The sequence below is a fragment of the Sitophilus oryzae genome, unplaced genomic scaffold (assembly GCF_002938485.1).
Source record: "Sitophilus oryzae breed Bouriz unplaced genomic scaffold, Soryzae_2.0 scaffold_1442_pilon_pilon, whole genome shotgun sequence".
Lineage (NCBI taxonomy): Eukaryota > Metazoa > Arthropoda > Insecta > Coleoptera > Curculionidae > Sitophilus > Sitophilus oryzae.
The window spans coordinates 1,434,462-1,447,462 of record NW_022146107.1 but is presented as its reverse complement, the minus strand read 5'-3'; the positions used below and the strand labels follow the sequence as shown (position 1 = coordinate 1,447,462).

Sequence of the window (13,001 nt, the reverse complement as noted above, 5' to 3'; positions counted from 1 at the left end):
CTTTATTCAATGTATTCTATTAACTGTGCCGAAGCCGTTTAATAAATTAAACCATAATTTAAAGTTTTAAATTTAAAAGTGCCGAGTATCGTATTTTTGCGTATTTCTTTTTATTTTATCAGTTGCAATCAATAATTATTTAGATAAAAGAAGAAAATTAATTTTAGTGTTCGGCAGGTGTTCGGTGAAATTTGGGTGAGATGGAAATGAACCAAATAATAGTAGTATTCTTTCGTTCTGAACGAAATGAAAATTTTCACTTAAACTGATTTATTCCTACGTGGTATAGGAAATAACAATGATTTCTGGATTTTTCTATATCGGATCGTTCCTTTCTTTGTCGATTCCCTTTATAAATCAGTTTAAGTGAAAATTTTCAGTTCGTTCAGAACGAAAGAATACTACTAATAGTACTATACTAATTACCTACTAATATTCGTATTCGTCCATAAGAGGTTATGTTTTATGTTGATTTGTAATTCGGTTAACCACAGATATAATATAAAATACTACTAATTTTTATCTCGATTATATCGAAAAAGATAATTCGAATTAGTTAGTTTTAATTTACTATCGAATTAGTCGTATTATTTAATTCGAATTTTCCCAACACTACTACATGCTTTTTCTGTATCTGAGATACGCGCGTCTGGGATACAGCGTCCTCGTCTGAAAGAGGTCTTAAACCATCGCAAGGACAAAAAATAAAAGATTACTCTTTGTCTAAAATCTGAAAGAAATATTATTTTTGATTTGTGAACCATAACGTCTTATAGTGTAAAAAAGGCATAACAACATCTTCATCGATTATTATCATTACCACGATCCTTTACGCAAAGATATTTTAAATGTTGTAACTGAGTAATAGATAGTCTAGTTTATAAAAATGGCAAGGTGGATCAAAACCTAAAACTTAAAAGTGTTTTTTTTTTTGAAACAGTCATTTCGTCAATAATCAACATCTAATAACTGGGTCTGTAAAGACAGCTTAAGTTACGCGCACACTGACCAGAGCCGCACGAATCGCATCAACGAAAATACGGCCAGCATTGTTGGGCCAGAATGATTTTCGGTAAATGCGGCTAGTGCTGCTGACGTCACACGCAATTCCTTCCACTCTACGTAGCGTAGGTGGCCGAAGAGGAGATCAGAAATTCAATATGCTAAGAAAGTTCGCAAATTTTTCATGGCTCATATTGAAAAATTTTTAGTTCATCCTCAATTAAATATGGAAATAATGTGGATTTTCGCAAATATTGTGAACCTATAACTTTCGATTCTTTCTCGTGATTTCTTCTCCTTCTATTAGCAAGGAGCTTATAATTATTTCTTGTTCGTTGTCATTCATTGTCGAGAAATATTAAAAAAGCACGCTTATCACCGCAGACAGGACTCTGGAAGCGACTGATGAGAAATTCGATTGGCAAATACAGGTGTAGTAGGGACAAAAAGAAACAAAATAGCGAATAATGCGGCGCGTACGGTACGGCTCAGTGTGCGACAAGAAAAAAAAGTGCGATTCGTGCGGCGCGTGCGGCGAGTGCGGCCCTGGTCAGTGTGTGCGTACTTTTAAATGTCCTTTCCTTATATCGGCTGGCTTTAACCATTAGAGTAAAGGATTTAATTGACATGTTAGAACGATGTAATATCCCTTGTATCGTACAGTATAGGTTAACTAATATTGTATGTGTTTGTGTAAGAATGAGAGAGAGAGAGAGATTTAAATACAGTCGCATCGACATCTGCGGCAATTTAGCGACTTCATTAGTAAGAGCCTGAAAAATTTACATATACAGGGTGTCCCAGAAATAAGTGCAAGTATTTTAATGGATGATAGATCTCGATAAATAAAACATATTTTCTCTTCATCGTTTTTAAAATAAGTTCAAAATACGGAGTTACTTCACTTTGAAAATTTGCAAAAAAAATTTTTTTTTGCTAAAAAAAAATTTTAAGAACCACTGGATCTTTTCTGGATTTTCTTTCTTGTAAATTTGATCTAATATCTATATTGCCATATTATCAAGAAATTATGTTTTTTAACTAAAAACTAAAAGAATTCCAAAACATTTTTCAAACCATGTTCAATTTTTTTTCGCGAAAAAAACTCATAGGCGTGTTCCTGGGGTTGAACTATACTACCAGTTAAAATATACTGGCACTTATTTCTGGGATTATTTTTGCACTTATTTCTGGATATTATTAGTATGTATTACGTACCCAATTTAAACTTCTACAAGTTATATCTACCAACGTACTGCACTTAAAATTCTCAATTATCATGTGAGATTTGAAACAAACGCCTAACCTAACCTAACACCTGTACTGCAATATTCACCAAGTTTTGTGCATCAAGACCATGGTTGAGAATATTTGCAGAATGTTCGCAGAATTTACTGGAACTACGCTTTTCTAATATTAAATGCCATTTTGAAGGGCATTTAATGTCTTTTTAAATTCGATTTCGACAGAGATTATGCTCGTGGCTGTACGAAAACCATCAAAAGAAAGTAGACAAAACAAAGAGTTAACAAAAGACATAAGCGGACCCTTCTTGGACGGTTTCGCTACGTGCCTAAACGAACAAGTCCGATCGGCAAAGGCCGTGAACAGTCGGCCGTTGTGGCGACAATGTCGGTCATTTGGCGGCCACGAAACGTCGGCGGCGTGACGTCGCGTAGACCGGAAACGAGAGAAACACGCGTGGATTCCGGTCTCGGACCATATAATAACTAGACATGCATTGACGCCGACGCCCTACAAGCAGCACGCCAGCAGATCATCAATTGAAGTCACTTCAAGGCCAGGAAAATGGTATACTTGTTTGTTTTTCGCAATAAAAAAGTAGTTTCATCTTCTTTGATTTTTCAAATTTACCTGCTAAGATTATCCAAGTTTCTTATCAATTTTCTTTACTTCATTTCTCAAATCGTTTGGACTTTGGCTTGTGATTTTAATGGAAGATTTAGATGCCTTAGAAAGTCGAGATTTTTCAAACGAATTAATCAATTCACGAGTTAATTCATTATGCTCGCTACCCACATGTCCTAGTATTTAAATAGACACTTCATTCTGATTAACGAGTTACTCAACATGATTGCAAGTACGATCCTTGATATCATCATCACTGAGTGCGCCGAGACGACAACCATTGGTGCCATGAACACTGGTACAACTATTATCGGAAATGGAGAACTAACCTCTATAAAACCGTCTCAGATACTGGCTTTTGTCAAAGCCCGAAAACTATATGATGTGTTATATCTCAAAAAAGGGGGACACAATCTGTAAAGTCGCGGTGATTGGGGGGTTAATGATACAATTCATTCTATATTCTACTGCATATAATTCCACGTTAGATTTTTAAGGACATGCAACTTGGTTTCTTTTAAATCAATTTGATTGTCGGACATTATATTTATGTAGTCTCGTCGAAAGCCTGAATCGCATTATTGTATTTTTAAGAATTAATATGTTGTAAGCTAATCTGGAATTCAATATTTTTTACGAGATATTCAAAAAACTGGTAATATCAATAATTTCTTTTTACAAATTCAAATCAAATAAATCTGATCTGAGCAAGATTGACTGAATATGTAAACATATGAAAAAAAACAAAAAAATGAAACGCGATAAGTTAATTTGACATGCACTTTCGTTTGTAACAGAAGACAATTTTTATCATAACATATTTGTCTTTCCATAAATGACACCTTTTTTATTACGACAGCTTAAAAGCTTAATGGATATGAGAACGTGGAACAACCGAAATTTGTCATGGGGGTAAAAACTGACGCCATCGACCTTTCTTTCTAGATAAACACAGCTTTTTGTTGGTATGATGACGCTTACGTAAATTTATGTTCCTGACATCAGTTCTGAGTTCTGATATAATATAGAAAAGATATTTTCTTTTTTCCATTTTCATCAACTCAACGTCTAGATAATATTTTAATATCACATAATAATTTTAATAATAACAATTTTAAATAATTTGTTATACTAATGACGACAGAAGATTAGAGGTAGGCAAAGAGTGACCGAGTCGTTAATTTGAACGAGTATTAAAAATGGATCGTGAGATTCGATCCACCGTTTAGGATACGATCCGTTCAACTGAATCATGGCCAGCGCGGATCCATAAAATTTGAACGAACGAGTTGTAAAAAAGAGTGGTAAGAATTGAATCGGATCACAATGCGACTCGTTCGTTTCTACGGCTCGTTCGTTCATAGAGACAGTCGTGAGAATTAATTCATTGCTTACAATACGCTTTATTCAAGTGAATCCTGGCCAGCACGGATCCATAAAATTTGAACGAAAGAGATGTAAAAAAGAACTGTAAGAATTGAATCGGATCACAATGCGACTCCTGCATTTCTACGGCTCATTCTTTCAAAGGGTCATGAGAATTGATTCATTGCTTACCATACGGTTCATTCAAGTGAATCGTGGCCATCACGGATTCATAAAATTTGAACGAATCGTAAAAAAGAGTTGTAAGAATTGAATGGAATCACAATGCGACTCGTTTGTTTCTACGACTTGTTCGTTCAAAAGGTCGTGAGGATTGATACATTGCTTACAATACGGATCGTTCAATTGAATCGTGGCCAGCACGGATCCATAAAATTTGAACCAACGAGTCGTAAAAAGACTTGTAAGAATTGAATCGAATCACAATGCGATTCGATCATTTCTACGGCTGGTTCGTTCAAAGGGTAGTGAGGATTGATTCATTGCTTACAATACGGATCGTTCAATTGAATCGTGGCCAGCACGGATCCATAAAATTTGCAACAGCTAAGTAAACGTAATAGAGGTAGACCATCGACGCGCTGCTGGTGCGATGATTTAAAAAGAATCACTGAAAATTGGATGTTGACGGCCCGGAAGTGCGAGATATGTAGGAATTAAAGGAGGCTTATGTTCAGCAGGCAGCTGTGACGGCTATGCGATAATCATGATGCTCAAAATTGCGATTCTGTATTGACAAAAAGTTACTTCGCCGGTAAATTGAATTTCTTCTAACCTTGTTTCGAATGTCCGGATGAAAATAAGGCGTAATATTATGCAAGTATTGCTATTTTATGTTGAACACTATAATTCTATTGAAAAATAGTACTTTTTTACATTGAAAAATAAGATTGTCCATATAAGTCGTTGCAAAAACAAGAATGTCAAAAATAAACGAAGTAAATTTTCAAGAAAAATTGAATAAAAATTGATGTCAATGAGTTGACTCTTAATTTGTTAAAAATTTTCGATCAATAATTTGTTATAGCATCAGTACCTATCACCAATCCTAAAATCCTCTAACCCAATATTGCCAACTATTTCAATCATTGTTCATCGCTCCGTAGAAGTATAGTTAAAATATACTTCGATATTTTCCATCAAATTATTTAATCTGGTCGAAAAACAAAGGATTATAAAGCAAAAAACCAGCTTAGCGAACAAAACATCCGAAACGCCCCAATGCCGCCACCTCATTAATGAAAGTGTTTACCTACACATTAATTCCCCATTCAACGTATTTCGAAAACATAACCGGCCCTGACAACACATAGCTCGCGCGGCGAAAGCAACGATAAAGGGCCGCGATAGCCGAGCTCCTATCAGATCCAGCTGGCTCGATAACAGAATGAACATAGAGGAGAGGTAGAGAGAGAGAGAGAGAGAGAGAGTGTGGTAAATAAATTAGATACAATAGCTAATAGAGGCTGTAAATAATTACCTACCTGTTTTGTCGCGTTAGGACGACGCTATCCATCTACCCAGTGGATAGAATAAAGGATTTTTCCATACGAATTTATTGCAAGATTATTATAGTATATTTTACTGCTTATTGTCGTACTGTTTCAAAATGCATCATCATCATCATCATTTTCAGATTATTCAACCATTTCCAATTATGATGTAGCCTCCCTTACATACTCTCTTTGTAGTTGGGCACATTGTTGTCTATTGTTGGCTATGCGGGCCCAAGTTATCCCTGCTAATATCATGATCCATCTCAGGTTAGGTCTTCTTCTAGGTCTCTTAATTCCTCGTGGGTACCATGCTGTAATTTTTATAGTCCATCTATTATCCGTTCTTCTTGCCAAGTGTCCTGCCCGTTGCCATTTGAGGGATTTGACTCTATGGACCCATTACCTGGGTCTCTTGTCGCATCCACCCTAGTCTTTTACGATTATTCCCAGCAGAATTCGTTCCATTGAACGCTGTGCGACTTGCAGTTTCCTTTATTGTGTGAGTTTTAATGTTTCGCATGCATATAGATCATGACCAGGTTTCGCATGCATATAGATCATGACTTACACATCAGTTGAATGTTTTCTTCTTTAGATAGAGTGGTATTCTAGATTTGAATATGATTGAGTTTCTTCAATAAGTATTCCACGCTAACTTAATTCCTCTGTTGATTTCTGGTAGTACAGATCTCGAGCTGTGTATTAGTTGTCCCAAATATATATTCTTCTGCTATTTCCAGTGTTGTGTTTAGTGTTATTAGAATGCCCTCTTTCCACTAGTTCGTTGTATATTACTTTAGTTTTTGCTAAATTCATTTTGAGACCCAATTTATTGCTGGCTCTATTTAGTTCATTAATTTGTGCTTGTAGATCTTCAGGACTATTGGCAATTAGGACTATATCATCAACAAATCTTAGATGGTTAAAATATTCTCCATCTATTTTTAAATCAATCAAGCCTCAAAAATATAAACACAAATACGCGGAAAAAAACTACAAGATTAATTTCTTCTGACAATAAGTTAGTTACGATTATTTAAAAAATTATCAATATTAGAAAATCTAAATCGATAAAAGTTTATATCAATAGTGTCGTTCTCTTTACCATTGCAACACATAGATATAGAGGAGCGAATTTTCTAGTTACTTGGGTATAGTATAATCCCAACCAAAGGAAGCAAAGAGCAAGATATCATAGAGAGAATAGACAAAGCCAGAATAACATTTGGAATCTCAAATAATATTTGTAGATTTAGACTGTACTCTAGACTTAAAACCAAACCAAACTACACAACAAAAATAAATTATTATTTACATCAACAAAATACACCTTCTTAACGGCATTTAAGGGACATAAAAATATTCTAATAAAGTTGCGATGAGTTTTTTACGGCTATTAAGATATCTTGTACCCTTCGCACTAAAAGAGGTTCAAAAAAGAACAATGTTCGACTGCAAAGTCTACTAATAAACATTTTTAGCTTAACACTATTTATTTAAACCAAAAACTCGTAATACAAAACTAAAGTGTCAAAACGAATGGCAATGTCAGGAAATAAATAAATAAATGTGACAACTTGCCATTTTTTTACGGCAAAGCTACCACCTGAATCCCAAGCGGAAAATTTAAATTCCAGTTAATCAGCCCGGCGCCGAATATGTCCATGGTTGGCAACAATTAATTTAAAAATCGTGCCCTCGATTACGTAACTAAAAGTTTAATTGGTATCAAATATAGTTCTAGTGTTTTGCTATAAAATCCTCTCTAAAAAAACTACAAATAAAACAATTTTTCGAGTACAACACTACTTAGTACAAATGTATGACTTGCTGTTAATACTGGAACCCATTTTTTTTACTACCCAATCAGTCATTTTAAAGATGTTATTAAGTTTCTAGAAATGCGATAAAAATTTAAAAAAAAATGTAATGGCTGAAAAAAATTCAAAATACTGTCTAAAAATCCTTTGCACTATCATTCAATAAATTATTCCCCATTCACAAACAAATCGCAGTTCACAATAGACATATACTGCGATTAATAAATCATTTTTTACAGCCATTTCAATCTGCATTTTCATTAGTTACATATATATTTTTAAATTAATGACAACAGCTTATGTCAAAAACTATTTTTTTTAAGTTATCTATTTCATTATAATGTTTATGTTAAAAACAAATTCCACCAAATAAACTAGTTGATATGTTAGAGCTAAGAAAACTGGCATTGCCATAAATTTTCTAATATTACCGACAGGGTTAAATCGCTTGTCATAGTTAATAACGATCGATGGGCGAATTGCATTTCAAATTGGCGCGTTTAAGCTAAAGTGTAACATTGTAAATTTAATTACAACCTACCTCGTTGATTGCTTTGTACAAAACTAAGCGGCTTATATTAAACTACCTTTATATTTATCACTTACCATATATATTCCAGCGACAGGCTTATCATCTCGTGAGGATTGAAGATTGTCCTTTCCGTATCTTCGCCTCTCTCTTCCGGAGAAACTTTCGCGGCAATTTCCGGGTAATCCTTGTAATAATTCTTCCTTCGCAACATTTCCTTCATAAACAATTCGGGCACCAGCTTGTAAACTATGTCCTGTAGAGTTTTGTCCAACCTGAAAATAAAAGATACGAAACTGTAGTAACCACCGTTGAAACGTATAGATACAATAATAAAAGAAAATCTAAAATTATCAAATTATTTTTTAGGGTTCCGTACCCAAAGGGTAAAAACGGGAACCCTATTACTAAGACTTCGCTGTCCGTTCGTCCGTCTGTCACAAAGGTCTATCTTATGAACCGTTATAGCTAGACAGTTGAAATTTTCACAATAATGTATCTATGTTGCGGTAAATTTCCTCTTAATTAACTACTTCCGAACCCTGCTCGCATCTCCGCCATATAACAATACACGGCATATACGCAAAGTTACGCATCAAGTGTATTGTTATATGGCTTTTTCGAAGATGCGAGATATGAGCGATATGTGGTCAAGAATAGGTCCCCAGAGACGGCGCTGGTTGCCGGAAAGCAGAAACCTGCCTCCACTATGTTCGTACCCTTACGCTGCTATGACGTTGGAGCCGTAGTAAGGCAGGTTCGAATCCTAGTCAAGGAGACTTTTTTTAATCGTTTTTTTTTAAATTTTTACATATTTTTACTTATTTATATTTACTTTATACATATTTATTATTTATTAATACAATTTTTAGTAATGTGTTTCTTCATTTTCTTTTTTTTAAATTACTTATACGCGCATTCAAAATTTCAGCTAAATCGGAAAAAAAGTTTATAATAATATAGTGTCTAATGTTGTATAGATAATGAATGGTACGAAAGCCTTCGTGCGCGAGTCCGACTCGCACTTGACCAATTTTTTTTTCTAATATTTTCATTTGCATTGGAATTTTCCGGAAAACTCAAATATTAAAATTGTAGTTTTTTTTTAACACCAATGTTTAGGCGAAAAGATTAATCGAGTAAAAATATATTGACAGCAATTCCCTTTTTTAAAACGGATTCGTCCATTTTTTATACAGGGTGTGTCAGAAGGTCTGCTCTTTTTCGTTCTCAGGGCTAGTCTGGACGAGACCTACTGACTACTGACCTACTTTACGCGGAGTCTGATCCGTGGTCTTCAGTACAGGTGTTAAAGTAACTAATCGTTACTCGAGTACTCGTTACTTATCGATAACCGAGGTAACCGAGTAGCGAAGTAACACATATATACCGGATGTATCTCGAAAATGGCTCACCCCTTATAGTTTTTTTTTTATTTCAGATAAAAAACGCGATTTGGTATGTTAGTATATAACATAAATTGGGATTGATTGGCGTATTTAATTGCTTTTGGTTACTTCCTTTTTCACCGGAAATGACTACAACTTTTGATTTTTAAATGGCACCCTCGGTATATTTTCACTTTATTCGATAGAAAATTACACTCTGAATAGAATGACATATCATATGTAAACTTTTGACATTCTCGTTTAAAAACAAATCGCATTTTAAGTTTCAATCTAGAGTGCCATGGCTGTGTTAAAAACACTAATTTTTAATCAAGGAGTCTTGGAAAAATAGTTTTGATCGTCTAATGTTTTTCGCGTCTTATCCTGGCCGGTTAAAAGATGCCTAAATCGGATTTTTAATAATATCTCAATTTTTTTAAACGGAACAAGGGTGACTCATTGGCACATTTGGGAAAAGCATTTTTTTAAGAATAATTTGGTACCACAAGCTTAGTATTTCGAGTCAAATTGTCGTTATGAACCACATGTTACGTTTTAAAATAAACCATATGTGAAAAAAGAGTGTCACTTTCTATCGAATAAAGTAAAACTAATTTAAACCGTTAATAAACAATAATATAACTTAATAGCAACAAAACATGTTTATTGCGATACAGAAATAAAAAATAATAAAAACTGACAAACCATGTTCGGTAATAAAGACCAATTTAGCCAATAGCTGCAAACCCGTTCGCAATTTTATTAAATCGTCCATTCTAGCGTGCATACAAACATTGTTGCGTCGCTCGAAAACTAATTATTCGATATCGAGTACTCTCCCGGCAAACAGATGAAAAAACAAAACTCGAATCTCGAACGCGAACCACTACTCCCAAACAAAACAAGCCGAATAATGGTAAAAATAAACCTAAACGGAAACTGGAAGCGAATCAATTCAGACCGCATCTGCAAGCGGGTATTAGACGCACGCTAAATTACTCCCTGGAGTATTCCCGCGATGCCCGATCCCCCCATGCGAAACGAAATTGGGTTGCTGCTGTGGCTGCGGCATGGGGGGAACGAAGCAGAGAAAGGGTTGATCCGCCCCCCCTACTGCTTTAAATTAAAGCGCGAGTGTTCTGTCAATAATTAGGAGTAATGTTAACGAGACGGTTAGCACTCGAACCGAGACAAAGGAGTCGAGTGACATTTGTAAGACTCGATTATTGTCGGGCGGGGGCGAAAAATAAATGAATTACCTTCGTTAGACGCGTTACTCCCGTTACTGGTTCAAGTGTGGGAATGAAATTACCTGTCACCTGAATTTACCCACTTCGGCGGTTGTTTTATCCTTAAATTTAGCTTCCGTTTCAATAATTAAGCTCTAATTTTTATTTTGGACTACCTAAGTGACTTGGGACTAGAAGTATTTGGACCGAAACCTAACCTATCCAACTACAACGTACCCCAGCATCCTTCAGGCAAAAATCTCTAGTATCAAAGGATGCGTACAACTTATCTTAGATAGGAACTATCGGAAACAGGAAATAGTCATCTTATCCAATAATCAAGCAGCACTAAAAGCAATCGACTCAGTAACCATCAATTCTAAGTTGGTCAAAGAATGTTATGGTGCGTTTAGACTTGAGCACGCACGAGCTGAGCGTACGCGCACGGCATTCGCTCGCGCTCTCAGCTCCCTTTAAATTAAAAACTTATTTTTCGACAAATAAAGTGATCCATTTATGCGCGAACAGCAGAGTTGTGTTGGTGAAGGCACGCACGCACCCAGACAAAACAAATTGCCGGTGCAAACTGAGCGTTCGCGCACACATAAAGTCCCTTTGAGCACGGAACAAAAACCATATACATATAACTTTATATACTCAGCCTAATCTCTAAAAAGTGAAGCCCAAACAGTGAAAGAGAAATATGGAATTCTGCGTAAGTCTATTTCACCCGGATATTCATTTAACTGCGCATGCCTTACCTGAAGAAGTTTTCATTGGTCGATGTTTTTAAAGGGAAGCGGTTGACTGACATTTCACCTAACCTTCAATTTTATTTATATTTTTATTATTCATAACACATTATCATGGAGTTGGAAAAATATCAAAAAATAGTTGGAAACAATAAACTAAACAAAATCACTCTTTTACGCGCACAAATAAAAAGTAATCCAAACAGAACTAAAACAACAATCAATCGGAGTTTGGCGCAATCGCAGTTCAATCGATATCCGGGTGAAATAGACTTATGCAGCATTAATATGGAGCTGAGTTATGCTGTCTTTTTCTTACGGCACGGAAACAGCACACGGGGTTAAATAGGGAACACTGAGTATATATAGTTATATGTATATGACAAAAACCGACACCAGACGGCTCACGTTCGCGGCTGCTCGCGCACAGACAGATTCACAGTGAACGTGCGCGCACAGCCGAGCCGAGCCGTTTACACTTGAGCATTCGCGAAGGATCAGTGCGTGCGTGCTCAAGTCTAAACGCACCATTAGGGTTGCCAACTTTCAAAATAAAAAATAGAGGACAAGAGAGTAAAAAAGAGGCACAGGAGTAACATTTTTTGAAACCTCGCCCAAATGTCTAGAATTTACCAAAAAGTTATGTTATATGCGATTGATAGTCTTTCTTACTTTCATAAAATTATTTATATTCAAATTTTGTTGGAATAAAAGAAACAATTTTTTTTCAAAACACAACATCAAGTAAACATAAAATAGTTAAACATGTTTATTGCTTTCACACTCGGTGCTGGATCATCTAAAATAAAAAATCAAAAGTATATCGTTAGATAATCACTTTGCCCAGGTAACGCTGTTTTTTTTTGAAATTTAATTTTTTCACTGGGAGCACTTTGAAAAAAAATTGGTTTATTTGTTATTATAAAATAAAAAATATTAACAAATTTGAATAAAAATCGAAAACCCCCACAATGTTACCTAAGATTATATAACGATATAATTTTGATTTCTGGATTTCAGATGATCCAGCAGCGAGTTCTGAGGAGCACTGCAATTCAAGTTTTTTCCGAGACGCTCCAGAATAATTGCTGACATTGCCCTATTTAATAATATTTATCCATAAAAATTTTACACAATATTCTTCAAATGGGATACTATGATGTACCATTGGTTTAAATAAAACAATTTTAACTGTTTCATAAAAAAAATCACAAAAATGTGCCTTTTTTACACGAATTAGATTGAGGCTAAAAAAGAACGGCGAATGCAAATTTTGTGGGAAAAATGGAAAACACCAGAACACATCATCACTGAGTGCGCCGAGACGACAACCATTCGGGCCATAAACGGTACGACTGATATCGGAGATGGAGAACTAGCCTCTATGAAACCACCTCAGATACTGGCTTTTGTTAAAGCCTTGAGACTGTATGATGAGTTATAACTCGTTATAACTCAAGAAAGGGGGGACAAACAATAGACCTGTAAGGTCGCGGTGATTAACCTCCCTCCCAAACATTCCACATTCTA

The 13,001-nt window shown here is 35.3% G+C and overlaps 1 protein-coding gene across 1 annotated transcript in view; it reads right to left on the bottom strand.

Moving 5' to 3' along the window:
* The window catches only part of LOC115877019 (polycomb group protein Psc-like), a 320,522-nt gene that overhangs the window by 171,630 nt on the left and 135,891 nt on the right, over nt 1-13,001 (bottom strand). The window contains exon 4 of the mRNA XM_030893082.1: nt 8,180-8,377. Within this exon, the coding sequence (XP_030748942.1) occupies nt 8,180-8,377 (198 nt within the window). The remainder of the gene's footprint in view (nt 1-8,179; nt 8,378-13,001) is intronic.